Genomic DNA, 21199 nt, shown 5'->3' with positions numbered 1-21199 from the left:
GCAAATACTTTTTTATTTTTTATTTAAGCCGATTTTTCAAATTGAGCCAAACACATTAAAGAATGGTGCTGTTTATTTATCATATTTTTCACAATGTAGATTATTTAAGTAAATACATTTTTAAACAAATAAATATATCATTTAATCCCTTTTAAATTTTTACACATTGCTTACTCGGATGCTTTAATCTGTATATATATAATTATTCAAACCAGCTTAATGAAGAAGAAAAGATGGGTCGTGTTCTTAGTAGCCTTACTGGTCACACGTCTAATCTGTGTGCTTTTTCATTTCCTCGCAAACATTTTTGCTTTATTTTTGTGGTGCTGTTTTCCTTTTACCCTTAGCATTTTATGCATGCAGTGAATTACCTTAGTTTCATTCTCCAAAATATTTTTTGAACATCACCTGCAATACTCAAGGATCTTTCAGTTTGGAACAGCCTTTTCTGATGTAGTGAATAATCTGCAGCCTATGCTTCGGAACAGCTTGTGTCTTCCAGTCTCTGTTAGTTGAGTGTAGACAGAATCTTGAGCTGGTGTCTCCAATGCTCCTGCCAATTCCGCAGCTCAGCCAGCTGCTGCTGGCTGGATTTCTCCATTCTCTTCAGCTCCTCCATCACCTGCTGCTCAAAGCTCTAGGGTTAAACAGACACATACAATACATACATGTTGAGCACAACAACAAAGCTATCCTCAGGCATGCTAAGAAGGTACTTGCCCATTAAGAAGTATGGAGTTAACAAGTGTAAATGTGCTGCACCTACTTTTACATTATTATTTTACCTTCACTTACCTGATGCAATGCATTTCGAACTTCTATAGCTTTAAGATGCACCATTGTGGTCTTAACTGTGGTGATGGTGGCAGTTTGTCGCTGTTGTTGGTTAGCAGAGGAGTTATCGGTGCCCCCAAAGTAATTAATTCCTTGCCAGGACCTGTAAAATAAAGTTCAACAGATGGATCACACTGTATATTCTATAGTGAAAAGTAAAAGTTATTAATTAAGATGCTAGATAAGTCGATTTTTTGATTTTCTGTGCTCTACACTAAAGCAACTACACACAGCTGGCTAACAATATTTAATATTGAATGATACTGATTAATATTGCTTATTAGTTTTACCAGTTCAGTAGAGTAAAATCAGTTAGTCTAATGAGGGAGGAATGCTGTTTAGTTCACCATTTTCTTTACCACCAGCCTTTCCTTAAAACCAGTAAATAACTGGAAATCGACACAGTTAAACAAGAGTTGAATTGAAGGGTTGTTGAATTCATATGGGTGGTATCAGCACGAAGCAGACATCAAAATACCATGTGTTTTTTCTGCAGTTTATTCTTCAGTTTTTTTTTAGAACTTAATTTTGCAAAAACTTTGCAAACTTATTTTGCAATATAGCACAACATAAAAACACAATTTTACCTTTTCCTTTTTTCAGTTTTTGATTCATTCACACCAAATTAAAAACAAAAGTAAGTATAAGTGGGTAACGTCCAAGTTTAAAAAAAATCTCTACTTCAAATGATTCATAGTCACATACAAAATGAATATGTAAGAAAGAAATGTACAAATAAAAGGTGAGGGATAAAGTATAACAACAGGTAATACACAATGAAATTCCTTACTGGTATAATTAGACCCACAACAGGACCACATTGCTTAGTAAAATGTCTGTTTTGAAGCCTTATTGTATATGTTATTTGTTCCATCTGCTAAATATTCCATAGCTTCATAACACTTAAGTACACTTTGGAGTGTGTACTTCTTACTTTTACATGAGCAAAAATTTTATTCATACTTTAACTTTTTATCAAGTATTTTCTAACTAGAGTATTTGTACCTTTTATTAATTGTGGCACTTTTGTACTTCTGCCACCTCTGTTGACTGCTACAGGTGTTAGAAAATGTGTCCTCACCTGCTCCCTCTCTGCAGTGCAGCTGTGTTTTTACGGTGAAAAAGAGTTCTGCTGTTTTCCATGTTTTTCTCATCCACTGTAATCAGAAACAAATTTCAGGCAACAGATATTTAATCACTTAACTATTAATCAAGTGCAAATGTTTGTGGACAACTTTTCTAATAAATGTATTTGTCAAATTACTTTGCATTGCTAGAAGGAAATAAAGACCCCTAGCATTGAGCTCTGGAGTAATGGAGCTCTATCCAAATCATATACTTTTTGGGGTGAGTTGGATATTTAGGGTGGGTGGTGATAATCCAATACCATGGCCAAATGAATGTTCTGGTCACAAAATGCATCAATCAAATTCTCACAGCAATGCTCCAAAATTTAGTAGTAGTAATCTAGTAGAAAACATTGGATTCCATTATTACTTGACAGTGTTGGAGACAGTTACTCCAGTAAAAGTAAACCAATATTTTTTAATACAATTTGTTTCTGAAGAAAAAAGAAGAAAGAGTGTCATAATACTTTTGTCTATATTGTATAGGTATGTGTGTACATTTACGCTGAAGGGGAACTAACAGCACTGACTATTGTTTAAATGCCAGTAAGTGATACATAATACAGAAACCACAGATCTCACTGGTTCTCAATCAGAAATCAGGAAACCCAGCTATGAATATTTATTCATTTAGAGATAGTAAATCTGACAGCATTACAGATTCCCCTTAAATAAATAACTGATTCAACTTAAAACTGATCTACATTAAGCGTGTTTACATGCATTTTTGTTATCAGATTACTGCAGCTATCTAATCATTCAGATAGTCATATAAACAGCATACCCAAAAATAGCTTGGATCTAAATATCTGATTAAGAAACCTTGTTGGAGTTTAGGTCTGTATTTAGATTTCTTAATGCATGTATACTCCAAAGTATTCTTGGATTTCTCAGTGTGCATAAGAGAAAACAGGCTATGGTAGCGGAGACAAGTAAGCAGTGTTTAACACAGCACTCGTAAAATGAAGACAAGACACTTTCATGGCGAGTTGAAAATAAAGGATTAAATATCTTCATCTTCTAGTTGATGTACTGTATGTTCATATTGTGGCTCCATGTGTTAAAAAGCCACAGCATGAATTCTTATCCTGTGAGTTTTTTTGGCTGGATTATTATAAATAATCTGATTATTATTAACAAAGTTTACTTATTACCTGACTACCCTAGTTTACGTAAATATGTTGTTTGAATTACTAACAAACTTTGATTCTGTTCTGCAGTAATCAGCAGTAACCCAAGTTTTCAACCTACTGTACTGCACTCCACCTTGGATCTCTTCAGTAGTCAGAATGTTATCCAGCTGAAACAGTAAGCTCTCTGTCAAAGTGGCGAGCGCAGTCACAAACTCTTCTGCACTCTTCCTAATACAGGCCTTTTAGGGAAAAAAAATCATGATAGTCTTTATGTACATTGACTCAATTATCTACAGAGACAAGATAAAGGATAAAGCAGACTAACCTGGAGTTCCAGTCTGGTGTTCTGAATGACCTTCTTCTGCTCTTCTTGTCTGTCTTGCTCATCTGTGATCAGTCTGTTCAGCTCCTCCTCGTAGTCCAAGTGGCTCAAACGCACACGCAGTCTGCTGATGTGATTTTTCTGAAGAAGGGAATTGGAAAGACTTTTAGTGTATTAAAACATTTGGACTAAATTTACATCCGATTAAAATCTTGCTTAGCTAGTTTAGCTAGTAGATTAGCTAGTGTTAGAGTTTGATTGGGGGTATATGCAAGGCAAAAAGGTTCTCTAGGCCTGGGAACCAAGTTAAAGGTTTTCTTATGGCAATTTTCCTCTGTATGGAACCTAAACTACTTCACTTGAATCAAATGGGATTTTTTGCTCCTCCATGTAGTACCTCGTATTTTGCCAATACTCTATCTTGTGTATTTACAGAATATTACATTTAAATAAGCAAAATTTCTATACATATTAACAAATAATAAATTAATACGATAATTATAACTAAACTATTATGTGCAGGTGTAGCAGTTTTTTTTTCTTGTATGTTTGTCTTTCTCTCTCTTGATTGTCGGCCACCAGTAGCCCTGCTCACCTGCCCTAATAAGAGATGGAATCCAGTCACCAATGGGTGTCCTTGCTGGAGAAGTTGGGGGAGGTGCCAACCTTTTAAATGGAGGAACCAAGATGGCTGTTTAAGAGGGGACTGTTGTGTCACCATGTGTTTTTAGTTTGTTTGGGTTTTAGTGTAGTTTGTTTTAGCTTTAGTGTAACTGTTACTTTTTCTGGGTAATTTACCAACATATTCCCTATTTTCAAATTCAGTTTTACTCTCGTTTTTAGTTTTTTTTTACCAGTAGCCCTTGATTTATGCTTGGTTTTATACCAGGTTGTTTGTTTTTGTTTGTTTTCCACCTGGGAGTTTCAGGCAGGTAAGAAAGGTGCACCTATGGATTGCTTCCCAAAGATAGGTGGTGGAATTCAACTGCTATATTTGTTATTGAACAGAGAGGCTTAGAATAGTGAACTTTTGTGTGATTTGTCTTTTGTTAGCTGTTTTTTTTTTGGTTTGTTTTTCTTTGATGCTTTCCAGTTCCCAATTCTCCCATTGTGTAATTGAATTGCTTTATTGTAAATAAAACTAACCTTTTCTCCACAACAGATTATAAAATAAATAAATGATTAGTATACAAATTGATTGTTTAATCTGAGTTCAATAAATGTGTACAAACTGAATACCATTTAAATGTGTTTCACATGTGTACAAGAATGTTCAAATAACTAAATCTCTACAGAATGTACTACTTTCTTAGGTTAGGCCAGGTTTTGGGCACAGGTTTTTTGAGAATGTTACTAGCTCTGTAGCTGTGCTCATATGGTCAATACTTCTGTGAGTCTGTGGGTTATATAAAACATGTTCTTGAGGGTCTTTGCACAAAATCACATCTCTCCAGCTGTATTCTTGCCAGTTTCAGTCCCTTTCAGCATGAGCTGTTTAAGGGTATATAATAAAAAATATATATATTTTGGAGTGTTTTTTTTTATTTTAATAGGAGTAGGAGGCCCAAGTGGACAAAAATGTTCTGGGACCTTGATTTAACTAGCACTGAGGTACAAAAAAACAAACAAAAAAAAAGTTATCTGTAAAGTCATTGTAAGCATGGTAGCATTTTACTGAGTTTTCTAGAATGAAATATGAACGTTATCCCCAGAAACAAAGACCCATTTATGAATCCTGTGCCACACATGTGCCATGTGTTTTATTTACTACTTATGTAGAAACTGTATTGTCTACTTGCCTTCTTTTGTTCCGTTTGTTGCTGAAACTGTTCAAACTGCTGCTGAATGAGCACCACACTGTTGCTCAGATCCTCTATATGCTGGTCCGTCAGTTTTTTAAGGATCACTTCTGGCATCTTGCACATACACTCCTCTATATTAATCAGCTGCTCCTGAAATTCTAGTTACAGAACACATGATCAGCTCATATTGCCTGAAATCACATCAGTGTTTTTTTTTTTTTTAATTTTATTTCTAATTTTTTCCCATTTTCTCCCCAATTTACACGGCCAATTACCCAACCCATTCATTAGGACTCCCCCTATCACTAGTGATACCTCAACACACCAGGAGGGTGAAGACTAGCACATGCTTCCTCCGATACATGTGAAGTCAGCCACCGCTTCTTTTCGAGCTGCTGCTGATGCAGCATTACCGAGCAGCCAGCGCGCTTGGAGGAAAGCGCAGCGGCTCGGCTCCAGTACATCAGCTCACAGACGCCCTGTGCTGCAGACATCCCCGTGGGAGTGATGTGGGGAGAGAGCGCCATCTACCCACCCAGAGGGAGCAGGGCCAATTTTGCTCCCTCTGACGCCGGCAGCTTGATGCATCAGAGTGTTTTATTAGGATTGCTTAACTTTATTTGAATGTGTCAAAGAGGCTTGCTTACCTTGCACACAGCGGTTCCTGTAATCCTGAGATTGACTCTGGTAGACCAGAAGCCTCTTATTTAGCTCTTCAGCACATTCCCCAAAAGAGTCCTGAATGTGCTGAGGGCGGCTCACGGGACGGCGCTCTTTCCTCTTGTAGTATTCCTAATGGAGTAATAACACTTATCTTGTAATGGAGTAATAACACAGATCTTGAGTTGAGAGTTTATTTTTATATTTTTTAAAATGGTTAGAATTAGTGTTGAACGTACCTCAGCCACCTGGAGGAGAACATCATTAGCCTTCCACAGAATGTTGCACATGAGGCCCTTAAATGTGGGGCTGAAAAATTACAAATTTAAGATCATTTATTAGTATTTTTTTTTTTAGTCAAATAACTATTTAACATAATACTGAGTTAAGTGGAAATCAAAGCCAAAAAGATCAGCTTTCTGTCTAAAATATCTCTTCTAATTTCACTGTTCTATCCATCCCCTTTTCTGTACATACATTCTAAATGAACTGTTAAACAGTCATCCTTCTTAAATAGTTAATAAATAAATACAAAAAGGTTAGTATGTCTCATTTGTTACAATCTTTCCCTTACATCCCAACAAATTAGCTTCCATGATTTGAGTAGATGATTTGGTTTTATTGATTCTGACTGTTGACAACTCAAACATAGCTTTATCATAGATTAATTAATCAGTATTGTATGTTTAAATTGTGCAGGGGAAGCCACCTCTGTTTGTTTGCTTTAGTTAGTCCACATAACTTATAAAAGTAATTCCTGTATGAAATGCAGGATATGAATGTGGGATGTGTTTTTCCTTTTTACATAATGACTTACTTGCCCTGCTGATCTTCTGGTTTAGGGCCAAACACTTGGAACCTTTTTTCAAGCCGATTAGGTTTGCAGTATCTTCTCATACTGGAAAAGATGGCACAAAAAGGTTTATGACTTTTCACACCTCTCAACAGTTAGTTCTGCTCTGAATCAGTTAAGTTTTTAAATTTGTAGAGTTTTTCTATAGCAGATTAACACCTGGCCAGGGTATCTATTTAATTCATACTTGCAGAGTACACTTGATGGTTGAAAGAGAACACTCCTGAGTTTGCTTGGACTTGTGAGACACCATTTCCCCAAAATTTCAGCGTAGGTGTTTTGGTCTGTGTTAGAGTGCAATAGTTGTCTACACACGTGCCTATACTATTCACATCAATTATGAAATCCAGACCAGGGTCTAATTTAACCAGACTAAAAAGTGCAGATGTGAAATATGTGTATTATATGGCATTCATAATTGTAAACGTATAAAGTACAAAAGAAGAGGGATGTTTTCATATATAGAAATGAGCAGATGGCACAAATAGACACATTCTTCATGGAAGAACAGGACAGCTTAGTCTATTGACCCGAAGTAATGTTATTAAACAGGCTAGTACAGTAAAACTGAATATCAAAAAGAAGAACTAGACCAATAAAAACCAGCATGACTCAATACAGGAAAAACTCAGAAAGATTATTAGTTGGAAACCACTAGAAAAGTACATATGACCGATCCACAAAACCACAAAGATAATGCTTTAGTCAGCTACAAGTCTGATTTGACAACAGAGTTGCTTCTCAATGTAAAAGGGGCCCAGACAATAACCTTGTTTGTCAATTTAACATACTGTAGATTACAGTTTTGAATATTATATTTGAAATATACAGTATTTTATATATTTGTTTTATATTTATTACTTTATTAATTTACAGAATAAGTATCATATATAGGTACACTCAACATTATAGACATATCTACAACTTTTTCCCCAAACTTTTTCCAAAACAATAGTTTTAACAATTTTAAATTAACAGCCAATATCCTGACCAACACAAATAATATTTAAAAACACCGACATACATAATATGTCTAAATCTTTGTGGAAACTCCTTTTAATAAATGCATTCAGCTACTTTAGGTTCCACCCAGAGATAGTTACATGTGCACTTCTAATGCCTTAAGTGGTTCAAGCAACTGTGTCTACTGCTTACTCAATGTAGCAAAACAACCTGCTAAAATGCTTCTAACCTTTGAGAGCTGCCAGTCTCCAGGCCTGTCCTGCCCTGGCTTCCTCTTGACCTTTGGCCTGGCCCCACAGGAGATCTTGGTCTGGCAGTGACTGATGGGTCAGAGAGGACACAACATTGTTACATGTTACACTTCAACTGAAAGAAGAAGTCTGTCATAAATAAGGATTAAGAAAAACCCTTTTGTGTACCTGTCCCTGCTGCTGACTGCCTGACTTTATCAGCAGCTTCGATCTCATGACCGGCTTTGGGTTTGCTAAACCTGCGGTTTTGATAGGAGAAAAAAGTCAGATATCACATTCACTGTGTCATGTGTCAACAATCAGTTAAAAAAACTTCCTGTTCATGCATGTTCCCTGTTGAGAGGGTATTTTCCAGGGTGATGAAAGAACTGCTCAAAGAAGCATAAAGCAGTGGATAAAATATATGATAAAATATCTTATCTATAGACATAAATATCATTAGATATTACATACTTCATTGTGTTTAGAAATAAAAATGCAAATTCCATACAATGGGTGTATTTTAATGTGTAACCAGCGTCTGTTAGCTAATGTATGAGAGCTGGGTCACTGTACGTAGTGCTCTGGAAACCCGGTAATGCTACATAAGGGCAGTTTAAAAAGAGATGAGGGTTGGCTTCACGTGTGTCAAAGAAGTCAAGTGCTAGGCTTCACTATCCTAGTGCTGGGGGAGTTTATATGACTGGTAATTTTTTAATTATAAAAATAAAACAGAATATTTATTTATAGAAGTGGGAATATGTTGATCATGTTTTACATACTTTGTAAAAGGTATTAATGTGTGTAGAGTCTTGTTTTACATGAAGAAATTCATCAATCAACTTCACTCGATTTGTTGTTTTCAATGCTTTGTCATCACTTCACATCAAAACAGATGAAAAAGTGCAAAGAAGTGCATACCTGAACCTTCTGATGCAGAATGTGAATCACACTGCATACCTACATAACCAACTTCATTGCTTAAAGTAACAATTCTACTTATATTAAGATTTCTAAAGGTTGATTTTAAACATTTTAGGCAACTTTTCACTGTATGGCCTGTTTACCTCAGCAGGTCTTTGATGACCCCTACAACTGTATCGCTCAGGAAGTCAACATCCCTGCTGCTGGGCTGGAGAAGGTCACTCCCAGCTGCAACTGTAATATTCTCATGCTTACGGGAGCGGGGACGAGTAGCCACAGCAAATGACCCCTGCAGAGGGACATCAGGCAATGGAACAGCCATGGAAGGGTCCTGCAACAGAAGATTATAACCAACACTCATAATCACCATCATTGTTATTAGAATTACATAATTATGTTATAGAAAGTGTTCAATACAATCAGCCTAATGACTTGTAGGTAAGAACAATGTACAAACTAACAAGTTTGATAATTTTCTTCTATTCTCTTAGCAAAGCGACCTGTGATTTTTGTCCATATTAAGAAAGCTAATTCTACAGATATACCCATCATGGATGTGTTTAAAAATAACAATTAATCTTAGGTGGTTTACAAACTTTAAAAAAGAGATATAATTCTAAGAACTGCAGTTTTAGCAGCGTTTCCTTAGCGTCTTCTTAGGTCTCCAAAATTACAAATAAGTAAGTAGTTCATTGTTGAATCTGCTACTTGATTTGTCAGTATACTTCCAGGTAGGTAAATAGCAAAAATGGCATTTTTGAAGTAGAACTGCTGGTGAACCTCAATTTAAGAAGTGATTAGTAAATTATGAATGGCCAGAAATGCACATATTTTTTGGAATGTTTTTAAGTATGAGGTTATGAAGCACTATGAATTTCAAAAGTTTTGAAAACCCCATCCCAAACATATGTTTTTATTTCTCGCAGATAATCGTGATAAAAGTTGCTCAGAAAAATCATTTTGCCCAACCAAAACACATTAGGTTGCTTCTCATTCTCCCTATGGTGCTCTGACGTACCAAAAAGCAGTCAAGATACTGACACCTCTTCTTTAGTTCTTCTATCAGCGAATTTGTCATACTGATGATGTCTTCTGATGTCACAACCTGCAAGATATTGCAGAGCTCTTTACATACTGCACATTATAATTAACATAAATCTGAACACATACATTTTATATTTGGATGTATCACCTTCTTATCTGGTGTGGGTTTAGAACAAGCATGAATCAGTTCTTCCAGTTCACTCATCATAGTGTTGATCATTTTCTTCTGCATATTGCTTTTTACAACCTGTGGTTGCAAACACATATAGCTTTTTCTATAGTTTCAATTTTTTTTTTGATCAAACAACAGAAGTGAACAAATCCTCTACAAAATGGCAGCCCATTGTTACAGCATATAAACAGCAATTATGGTTTAGAATATGTACTAATGTTTTTTTTCTCAAAAGAAATGATTTTTGCATGTTACGCTAACATGGATGGATGGATTACAGAGAGTGGCAGCACAATTGTTTTAGCATAAAAACAAAATGCTTCAAATACCTCTGATTTGAGCTTGACCTGTGTGTTAGTCAGGACTCTTTGGATTTTCTCAAGAAACATCAGATCCACTGTGAGAACGTGAAACTTCTCTTCAAACTTGCTGCTAACATGTTTTGCCTTATTAAGAGACAAACAAATAGAAGTCCAGTTTTATTCAACTGAGCAATATTCCAGCACTAATACATTGTATTAGGCAGATTGTTACCTGTTCTATCCACTTGGACTCAGTGCTCTCCATCTCAAGCATCAAAGCCTCATCAGTGGAGTCAATGTCCTTGGCTGTCTTCTTGAGGTGTTTTTGGTATTTTTCAATTTCTATGGGGGTGAAATTTCCTCCTTCAGAAAACAGCCTTTAAAAAAAGCACAGAACAATCACATATTTATTTACTGGTTTGTAGAGAATTCACTTTAGAACATAAACATTATCACTTACTTACTTGAAAGATTTCATGAATTGGGAATTAGCCTCTCTGAGACCCTCAAACTTGTCCTCTGTGTTTTGTCGAAAGTGTCGCTGTTGTTCTTGAATGACATTTGTATGTTCGGTTAAGCTGGTTTGTAGCGAAGCACAGAGTTTTACCAGTCTGTTAAGGACAATACCAAGCATATAGTTAAACATGGAGCATGCACAGTTAAGTTTAGTTTATTAGCACACATCTAAATAAATGTAATACTGAAATCATTATTAGACTATTACAGAGACCCCATTTTCACGTAGTTACTTTATGTGACAAGCTTATAGATTGTATCCTGAAGATTTAAATAAGATTTTAATATAACAATTGATAAGTAAACTAGTGCTGAAAGTCACTCACTAGTGCTGAAATCATTACTGTATTTCAGTTGCACTGGAGGCTTAGCAGGTTAGAGTGACAGTTAGTTGTCCACCAACCTATTGACAAAAGGGTTGTGAGATATAATAACAGCCCATATACAATAATGCTCTCTGTGGGCACTGCAGCATTGGTTACCCACCGCCTTGGGCATGTGTTCTCACTATGAGTCACAGTGTTTGTGTTCACTAGTGTGTATGTGTGTGTTCACTGCACAGACAGGCTGAAAGAGGAAGCCAAATTCCATGGTAAAGTATGGTAAATATGGTTGTCTTGTTTTATTTTCGATTGGATGGTAGGGCCCCATGATACAGTATTTTATTCCTTAATAATATACAACTGCAACACAATAAATGTTAAAGTTTTACTTATTACATAAAACAGTAATCTGTTTTGTAACTAAAATAACTTATCAAGAGTTTGATTTTATATAAATTAATCAAAATGTAACAAAATTAATAATGTAACATAAAAATACAAAAAAGAGTGCAGAATATTAAGTGTGTGCACATAAACTTAAAACATTATATGAAAACAATTTAATGAAATTTATAACTGTTAAAAAAAATCATAGAAAATAATGAAACAGAAAACTGCTATTTTCAAAATATAGATTTTGTCTTTAAAATATTACTGTGTCAAGATATACTGTGTACAATAAAATATGATAAACTCCTTCACAGAGATACTTACTTATCAGACTTTGTTGCAGTTTTAAAAGTTTCCTCCATGTTGTAGATTTGAGTGTGAAAACCTTCAGTTAATTCCTGCTGTCTGACCTGCAGCTCAGTGAAGTCAGTTCGTAAATCAGCTAAGGCCTGTAGAATACCCTTGCAGTGTCTATCAACACAATCCTGATGTAAGCTTAGTTCAGCTGCCAATATCACAGAGAGACACAAAAAGAGACATTTACTAAATACATAAACTTAAAAACACAAACAGACCAAAACCACAAAATCATTTTTATTTATTTCTCACTTGTGGCTGTTTGTAAATAAAATCAAAATTAGTATGTAGTACTGGGGTACCTGCTCGGATATTATGAATGTCCATTTCAATCCTCTTGGCTTGAGACTGGAGAAGATGGAGGCGGAGCTCTAACTCAGACTTCAGCTCCTCCTTTTTGCCTTCAACAAAGGTCACTGTGTTATTCAGTACTTCCTGATATCTTTCCTTAATGCGATTAAGGAATTCCTCTTTCACACTGTAATAAAAAGCAGATTAATAGTAAAATAATGAAATAATGACAGGCTTATGCTGTTTGTTTGTGCTTTTGAACATTATGGGCTTACATTTTTTGTAAGTCAAGCGCTAGATCCTTTGGAAACAAAACTCGCTCCACTTCCACAAGGATCACATCCACTTCACTATCGCACGACATTACAAAGCTGTGGTCGCTGAATGTGTTTCCGCTTGCAGTTATGAAAGTTTCAATGGCTTGTGAGTCTTTAAGCTCATGTGAGACAGTATCAAAGTGTTCCTGGAAAACAAAAACGTGCACAACAGGTTTTTATACAGATGGAGCAGGAGAAAGACAGGAAAAGGTGAAAATAGGTGAAAAGAACACAAACATCTACCTTAGTGAGGACTGAATCAAGGGAGCAATGAGCTCGAGAATGAGCTTTTAGGGACACATCTGTGCAGTGCTTCCTTCCAGGACTTCCTAATGTTTTCTTCAGCTTTATACTGGCATTCAAACTGACGTCTGAGCAAACTGAACAGTCAGACATCAAGTACACATCAAAAGATTACCAAATTCTAAGACATTTGGAAGTTTTAAATGACATTTTGGAAGTTTTGACTCACCAAATTTAAGAGAAGGATGCAGCTTTTGGAGCTCCTCAATGTCCTAGTATATGTAAACAGATTAGTTTAGACTCCAAAAAAACAAAGTATACAAAGTTATTGAGACACCGTCTCAAAAAGTGTTTACTGTTTAGATCTTGAAGCAAATGCAGTGAGGATTTGATTGTATTCATTTGAAGAGAAGTTCCACAGTTTGCTCCAACAAAGTGTCATATTTTATTGGAAATTCTTACTTATGGGAAATAAATAAAATGTGTTCATTTGCACATCTGTTTTAACAATATGTGCAACTTAAATAGCTGAATGCATTCATCAGGGGTGATAAAATGAGCAATATATACCAATTTCCTTGTGTATTGACATACATTTTGTTATTGTTAGGAACAATATATGTTTCTAGACATATCCTGGATTTCAATGTGCCTATGGTAACATGTTGTAATAAATATAGTCTATTATAAGATGCCTTTGTGGATTCAATCTATTAAAAATATGAATCAAATTTATCACTATAGATTTCTATAATTATTCACAATTAATCACACTTTTTCTTCCTTAAGACTAAGCTTTTGATCATGCGTATGTTTTATTAAATGTGAATAAAACAAGCAGTGTTAGAAACACCTACATTTGTATTATTGGTGCCAATATTATTATTATTATAATATCCGGTGACTAAATCATGCATAACATCATGATAATATTTTTTAAATGCTGTTACTTAACTGTATTTTTGTGAAGGGGACAGAATTAATAGTGTATTGTTGTTTACACCTGGCAGAGCATAAACTAAAAATAAATAAAAATAAATAAAATATCTTCTGAACAGAACAGTAAGCGTTGGTGTGTTATATCATTAAATAAGACTGCTAATACAGCGCCAGGCTCTGTCAATTTTGTCATGTGATTAATTCGTATTAAAGTTTCCAGATAAACTTAAATCATTAACCCATTAATGTTGACAGCCCTAATCGTGATATAATATAATATAATTACCATATCACATAGCCCTAAGACGTGTCCTCAAACACATACAGTTTATGGCTACACTGTAACAACATGTCCAACTGCAAGTTTGTCAGCTATCATGCTAACTGAAACTTTACCTGGCTGTATACTTCTTTGACATCAAAGTATTGGCTCACTAATGAGCTGTATGTGTGTAATTCTTCCAGGACCATTGCAGGGTAGCTCTCCACTGTATGGACTCCATCCTTATTGAAAGTCATATACCTACAGGATAGGAAATGTAAAATATTCTGTAAAAATTTAGTTATTATTTATGGTGAATGAAACATAAATATTAAGTTTAAATATGTAGCAGCAGTGTCATCACAAGGCTAAAAACAACCCACAAACCGGGCCCACATGCATATCCCACAGGTCAGTGTAGGGTTCTCTAGCTTCCATTAGACAATGCTAGTTCCTGTTTGTGGCATGTCATTGTACTGTATTCCTACTTTCTAATTTTTAAGCAAATCTGAGACGGTCAATTTTTTAAAAATCTGCTGACATTCCATTAAGAAAGAAAGCAGAAGAATTCTTTATAGATTACCCATCCTTCACTTCCTCCAAAACACCAAGAGCATTCTCTAGTGTTGTTTTTAGGGCCTCCTCTGTGCTTTCCTGCCTGAGTTTGTCCATCAACACATGTAGCTGGGCCTCTTTCTTCTACAGGTAAAAAAACAAATCAGCTCAAAATAACTCAAAAAAACAGACACACATGTTTTCTGGCTTGTAAATAAACGGGTAACAACAGTGTGGTCTGTCTCACCTGGTTTTCCAGATCATAGCGGCTGCGAAGGTCATCAAGATGATCCTGTAACTGCTGCTCTCTCTTCTGCAGGCCTGCAGTGTGCACCTCCCAGAGACGAGCTGTGCCATTCATAAACTTGAACATTGACTTACTTAAGAGGGCTGCAGTCTTGGCCAGATCTTCAAAGGCTTTCTGTAAATGGCATAGATTAATATGTTTTTTTTTTGGTAACTCTATTTTTCCCCATATTTCACAATTCTCCTGGCAATAGAAGTACATGCAGAAATAAAGAAAAATACATAATACAAACAAATATAAATAAATAAATTACATAATTGCATAGTGCTCTGACCTCATATATAGATATTTATTTGTAAGGGGACATTTTTACCAATTGCAAAGGTTAAGATTCATTTTTCTTTTTTTTTAAATAATCCCTTGTTATATGAAATAAATGTCTTTCCACTGCATACATTTTCTAGATTCACAACTAGTACATTGCAATATTTAAAGTAAGCATGTTAAACAGGGATTCCTTTATTCATTAAGGTTTACTTTAATTATGTATATAAATACACTATGTGGCAGTTTTTCAGACACATATAGACACATATATAGTTTACAACTAGGCTTAATTCCTCCCTGAGTAACTGACCCATAATTCCCAAATATTTGTGTAACATACAAAATAAAAGCATATAAAGTTTCTTTCTAACTTACATCCATTGCTGCCAAGCGCTCCTCTGTTTGCATTTGGCACTTGCTAGTTTCAGGTAGCAGCTCAGCATTGACAATGTCTTGTATCTCATTTGAGGTAAATCCATAGGTAGATACTTCATTCTGTGGGAGATAAATTTAATGAGGTCTCACAAAATTAAATAAACAGATGTCTGAGATAAAGTATGAAATTCTTAAATTGCTGCTGACCTTGAATTGTTCCACTTCATCCAAACACTCTTGCCATGTGGTCTCATAGTATTTATGCAGTTTTGCCACAGTCTTAATGTGCATACAATCTAAAAAATGTGTAATATAAGTCAATAAAGAGTCAAAAAATGTGCTGACTGTGTTGATGTTATCTCAGTATAACTGGTGAACAGTAGGTACAACCTTACCAATCTGCTCACTGACTGAAGATAAGGCAGAGTACCACTCAGAAACTAATGACTTTGAGCATCTTGGAGGGATCATAGTTCTAGAAATGGACACACAAATTCACAATAATGTAAAATTAACCAAGCATTTATTTTAAAAGTAGATTAATAATTGCACACTGAATTTGAATGTTTAACCTGATTTGCTCCAGAATTTTGATGCGTTGCTCATTGTACATTTCTTGTTTTTTCCACAGGGTGCACAGAGTTTCTTGTACATTGTGTGGCCTTTGGATTTGAGGGCTGTGTATGAAGTCTCTGGTAATTCAGAAAAGGAAGTTAGGAATAATAATGTTCCTTTTTGTAAAAAAAAAATGTATATGTGTACATTTCACAGCATATCATAACACATACAGTATCACACACATTAGTAACTGATGAATAATCAGTACAAATATTATAGCCTAGATGCCTACAATATTAACACTTGTCAAGTCTCAGAATGGACTTACTTAAACTTGCTGACTGTGGTCAAAACTTTCATTCTTTTCCAGTCCTGAAGCTTATCCTCCCACTTTAACCGGTATTGACTTTCTTTCAGTATATCATTCTCCATCAGGTTCAAGTGCAGTCTGGCTATAGCTTGTTTATTTGCTAATAAAGACTGGTTTATCCTCTGTTTTAAAAAAAATTTAATGAATATATTACATGCAACACTTATAAAAAATCATGATTATTCTTCTATACAGAGAGTGCATCCTACCATGGCTTCACTATTTATCAGTCGGTGGACATCAAAGGGCCTCATGTAAGCGATTTTTTCCAGTTCCCTTACATATTTCTTTAATAATGCTGAAATCTAAAAACACAATTTTTTTTTACATAACATGGCCCCATTAAATATGTTTATAGCAATACAAATAGTATATTTTCATAGATTTTGTACCATAGATGCTCTTTCAGTCTCATATTTAATGAAGGTCTCATCCAACTCCTCTATCCATTTTCTCCTTGTTGCAGAAGTGTAGCTAACAATGTTCCACAAGTCTTGCAGATCCTGAGAGGAAACGAAAAGGACATGTTCCCCACTGAGATGTCAATGACTCAACAGGAAATTTGATTAAAAAGAGAAACTTGCGCAATAGCACACAAGAGAGAATATTATAAGATGAAATATTGGCACTTTTGGGGGTCTATGATCTGTACACATGTAACATCATAAATATGACTAGGCAATATATTGTAAATATCAATATATAGATATACAAAAGTGTTTTGTATTTACATCAACAACTACCATATCATAATATTGCACCTGCTATGCAAGTTATCATCTGTGTATAGTTTGATACCAAAAAAGACTATGTGAGTCATTTGGGTGGAAATGAAAATCAGTGTGGAGTCAGTAAAGTACAATTGTGGTATTTATATACAATTGTGATTATTCATAAAAATATATGTTAGTTGGATACTCATTTAGACATTCTGTGTTTTTGGTGTTTACAAATAAATACTGATATTTTAACATTATACATTGTTTATTTTTTATTATAAAGTAACATATATCACTATTTATTTTTAGCATATTAGGATATAAGACTGTTTAGTAATATCGTCCATCCCTGAGCACTATCCTTGAGTGTATTATTAGGGTACAATACCATAGTTCCATTATCATCCTTATTTTAAGATTAGATAAAGATTGTATTGTTTATCAACATTTCATGATGTATAATATTTACATTGTAACAGGGACGCTGCAGTTAAAACACCAGAATAGTCAATAGTCAACTGTTTACATATTTTAATAATAATATTAATCCCATGGCTACATGCTCTGCCAAAACTGTTAAAAGTTGAGAAGTTACTTTTATGTGAAGCTGAACTTTTTTTTTTGTTTTTTAATTTTTAATTAAAAGATTTGTTCTGTGTTAAATGATGCCGCAGATCATGCTCCCTCTTATCGAGTTCTGTGTCGTTAAACCACACAATGTACCCGACTGACCTTACTAGCAACGGTATTGCTCTGTTTTAAACCCACAGTGTCTATTTTTATTCCATTTTTGTGCAGTTAAGGACACTGTGGGAATAACAAGTTGAAATCTCGAGAATTCATATTTTTCTCTAGAATTTAACATTTTGGGTTTTTTTTCATCTGACTACTCTTACTTGTACAGTTGTTGTACATTGTTGCTTGTTATTTTCCTCACCTCATAGCTAAATGCCCCCAAGTCATCAACATTTTCTGTTTTCTGCATAAGTTTTGCCAGCTCGTCATCAGATTCCAACAGTCTGAGAAGGAGACCTTCTCCGGTCTGTTTCAGTAATGGCTCAAACCTCTAAAAAAGAGACTACTGTTCAATCCAAGCCATGACTCAAACAAATTTACAGTATGACACACCCAACGGTAACTATATGGTTTTATGGCATAGTTCCTATTCATAAATCATCTCTTGTTCAGAACAAAATTATCAGGGTGTTTACCGCACTGATCATAGAGAGGTCTCTCTGGAGCTGAGCAACGGCTTCTGAGTGATCCCTTTGTTTTTTCTCTGCGAGACGTGTAATGATGTCAGAGCCTGTCTTTGCTGAAACTGAAGACAACAGTTAGTATAAAATAATTTTCATGAAATAAAGTGAGCAAATATCCCCAATACAGGGATTACACATAATCCTGGACTACACAGCATATAGAATACAGATTTTCCATTGAAAAGAAAATACAGTCTACCACTAGCCTTAATCTTAATCCAGAAAACGGTACCATTATGTTTTAAGATTATTTACCAATTACCTCAACCTACCAACATTATCAGGCAGTCCTTGAACCTCTTCAGCCTCAACCTGATGCTCAGTCCTTGAAGGCCTGTTGCGTGAAAACTGCTGGTTCCTTTTAAACATGTTTTATATATAAAAATATATTATTTAAATCAGTAAAATGCACAATACCAATTGTTTTGTTACAACATTAATATATTACAATACATTTTTTACAATACAGATTTTTTACAGGTTACATTTATGTTGTTCCCCTTCATATAGCATTCATATAGCATCAGCTGATATTGACTGGACAACTGACAATCAGATCAGTTGTTGTATGCAAGTGTGCCGGTATGCAGCCTTACGACTGCATTCTGTATCCTGTTGAATTGAGAAATGTTTTTCTGTGATTTGGAACACTTAACCAGTTACAGGTACATATTACTTTTTTATACTAATCTACATATGAAGGCAAATACTTGGTTATATTATTTTACCTTGAGTATCTACTTTACCCAAGTTCATTGTTTGTGTACTTTGTCCAGCACTGGTTACAATGCATATTACACGAAATAACAGAATAGACTTAATAAGTTAAATTATTAATAAATATTAATATTCTATCCTTCCTGTTCATGTCTACGGAAATGCTAATGCTGTACCTTTTGTCTTCCGAGCACTGGTTAGCCCCAGTGGACTGGTGTGGGCCACTGTCTGTGTCCCTGCTCACAGGGTCATCTCCACTAAAGTAACCTTCTTTAGTAACACGCCTCCTCCGAGATTCATGAAGAGACAATGATAAATGAGCCTACAGAGAGTGAAACAAAAAATGCATTTGAATGATATTACTGTTAAAGAAAAATACAGTTGTGAAAAATTTACATAATTTTTTACATTTTTACTTGTTACTTGTTACTATGTTGATTTTTAACTAATTTGTGCCTTATTATAACATATTTTCTTGCATTCATGAAGGCAATCAAAATAAAATAACATAACAATATTAAGGAACATAAGAGATTTCTCAAAAAAATGTATATTATTTGTTGCAAAGGCTCAATTATGAACAGTTCCTTGACTATTATGACAGAAGGCATACAGTCTGATGTTTTAGCAGTGGGGTGCCTAAAAGTATAGAACTATGTTATCTTGTTGAGTGCTGATGAACAAACAAATCTTTATTAAATATATCTTAAAATCTATTCACTACAATACGCGTATTTAAATGAAACGGTCCAACTCATTTCCTCAGAAGTCAAAAAGAAACCAGAGCTCAATACCAAGTGTGGAGAAACAGAAAATTTGAGTGTGGGTGTGACTTACACTACACAGATGTGTCAATTAAAGATGACACAATTCTTTCTCCAACAGTTAGTAAAGATTTTGGGGCTTGTGCTTAAACAAAAAAAAAATCAGCTAAAATAAATGGTTCTAAAATAAAACTGTATGTACTGTCTAGAGGCGGGCGATACAGCGCATTATATTTAAGGGTATTTATCAATAGCTTACAGCTTTGAAAAAAAAGACCACTTAAAAATTATGAGTTTATTTAATTTTACCAAACTGAAAACCTCTGGAATATAATCAAGACGAAGCTGGATGATCACAAGCCATCAAACCAAGCTGAACTGCTTGATTAAGGAGACATTTTTTTTATTGTTTAGCCACAGACAGTGAACAAAACCCATGTATGTTAATACTACAATGCAAAATAGTAACGTTATATCAAAAATAGTACATCTCTTTTAAAGGTCATTCTCTACTTCAAAAGAAGTATGTAGTCTGAACAAACTCTACCACTAAAACTAAAGTGCAGAATATTTAGTGCATGTAACCTATATAAAAAGCTAACTATAGCTAAATAACCACACAAAATATGTTACCTAACTTAACTAGTTAACCAACCTACCCTATAAGCTTCACAGTAAATAACAGACTGCTTTCAAAATAAAAATACTGCTATTATCACAATTTCAATTTTAGTAAAAGCTACCAAGTATAGTCTGTGGCTTTCAAAGGCCTTTAGTTTATTAAATAAATTGGTTAACATTTTATTAAATTAATTTAACACATTTTTAGACGTTTTTTAGACTTTAGAACTTAATAAACGCAATTCCTAGTGTTAGTTAGCTAACCTAGCGTTAGTTCGCTGTTTGCAGTTTCTCACCTGGGCATCAAACATCTGTCTGTACACCTTACCGCTCGGAACAACTCGTTTTTCAGCCATGTTTACTGCACAGTAAACCCTATAACAGTCTGTTAACTACCCTCGCTAGAGTTTAAGTATGATTAATACACGTTATTTTTATCTGGGGAGCTTCATATCTGAGTAGTAAAAGGCTGGAGTTTACAGCTAGTCAGTGCTAACGCTGCTCCTCAATCGTTTAACTGTAGTTATGGAAACCAGGGGGCTGAAACACAAAAGGTCCAACCGTAGCGCCGCGCACACAGATCATCCTGATCCAAAAGTCCAACCAGCAGCACTCAACACTGAACTTTCCAAGAATTATATAATATTTATAGTTTAAAATTTAGACCAACCCACAAATAATCT

General features: G+C 34.9%; 1 protein-coding gene across 3 annotated transcripts; it reads right to left on the bottom strand.

Annotated features, from left to right (window-relative positions):
• Positions 1-55: 55 nt before the first annotated feature.
• ccdc180 (coiled-coil domain containing 180) lies at positions 56-21047 on the bottom strand. 3 transcript variants are annotated; one of them, XM_007243924.4, is made up of 37 exons: positions 20813-21047; positions 19308-19453; positions 18687-18772; positions 18367-18476; positions 18093-18221; positions 16829-16939; positions 16646-16741; positions 16395-16558; positions 16081-16200; positions 15904-15983; positions 15716-15804; positions 15509-15628; positions 14807-14980; positions 14588-14703; positions 14139-14265; positions 13033-13075; positions 12804-12940; positions 12519-12706; positions 12255-12430; positions 11920-12100; positions 10831-10977; positions 10599-10743; positions 10394-10510; positions 10041-10139; positions 9867-9953; positions 8992-9179; positions 8114-8184; positions 7924-8014; positions 6696-6776; positions 6118-6187; positions 5866-6010; positions 5216-5376; positions 3420-3557; positions 3228-3333; positions 1916-1991; positions 796-937; positions 56-637 (listed from the first exon to the last, which is right to left on the bottom strand). In XM_007243924.4, exons 1-37 carry the CDS (start codon positions 20870-20872, stop codon positions 509-511), a joined length of 4446 nt encoding a protein of 1481 aa, XP_007243986.3. In that variant the 5' UTR covers positions 20873-21047; the 3' UTR covers positions 56-508. The 3 variants fall into 3 exon arrangements, with proteins under 3 accessions (XP_007243986.3, XP_049326775.1, XP_049326776.1); XM_049470818.1 differs by having other exon boundaries at positions 12804-12931; XM_049470819.1 differs by lacking the exon at positions 18093-18221.
• Positions 21048-21199: the final 152 nt, after the last annotated feature.

This window comes from Astyanax mexicanus, chromosome 22, assembly GCF_023375975.1.
Source record: "Astyanax mexicanus isolate ESR-SI-001 chromosome 22, AstMex3_surface, whole genome shotgun sequence".
In the NCBI taxonomy this organism is placed as follows: domain Eukaryota; kingdom Metazoa; phylum Chordata; class Actinopteri; order Characiformes; family Acestrorhamphidae; genus Astyanax; species Astyanax mexicanus.
This window is presented reverse-complemented; position numbering and strand designations above follow the sequence as displayed.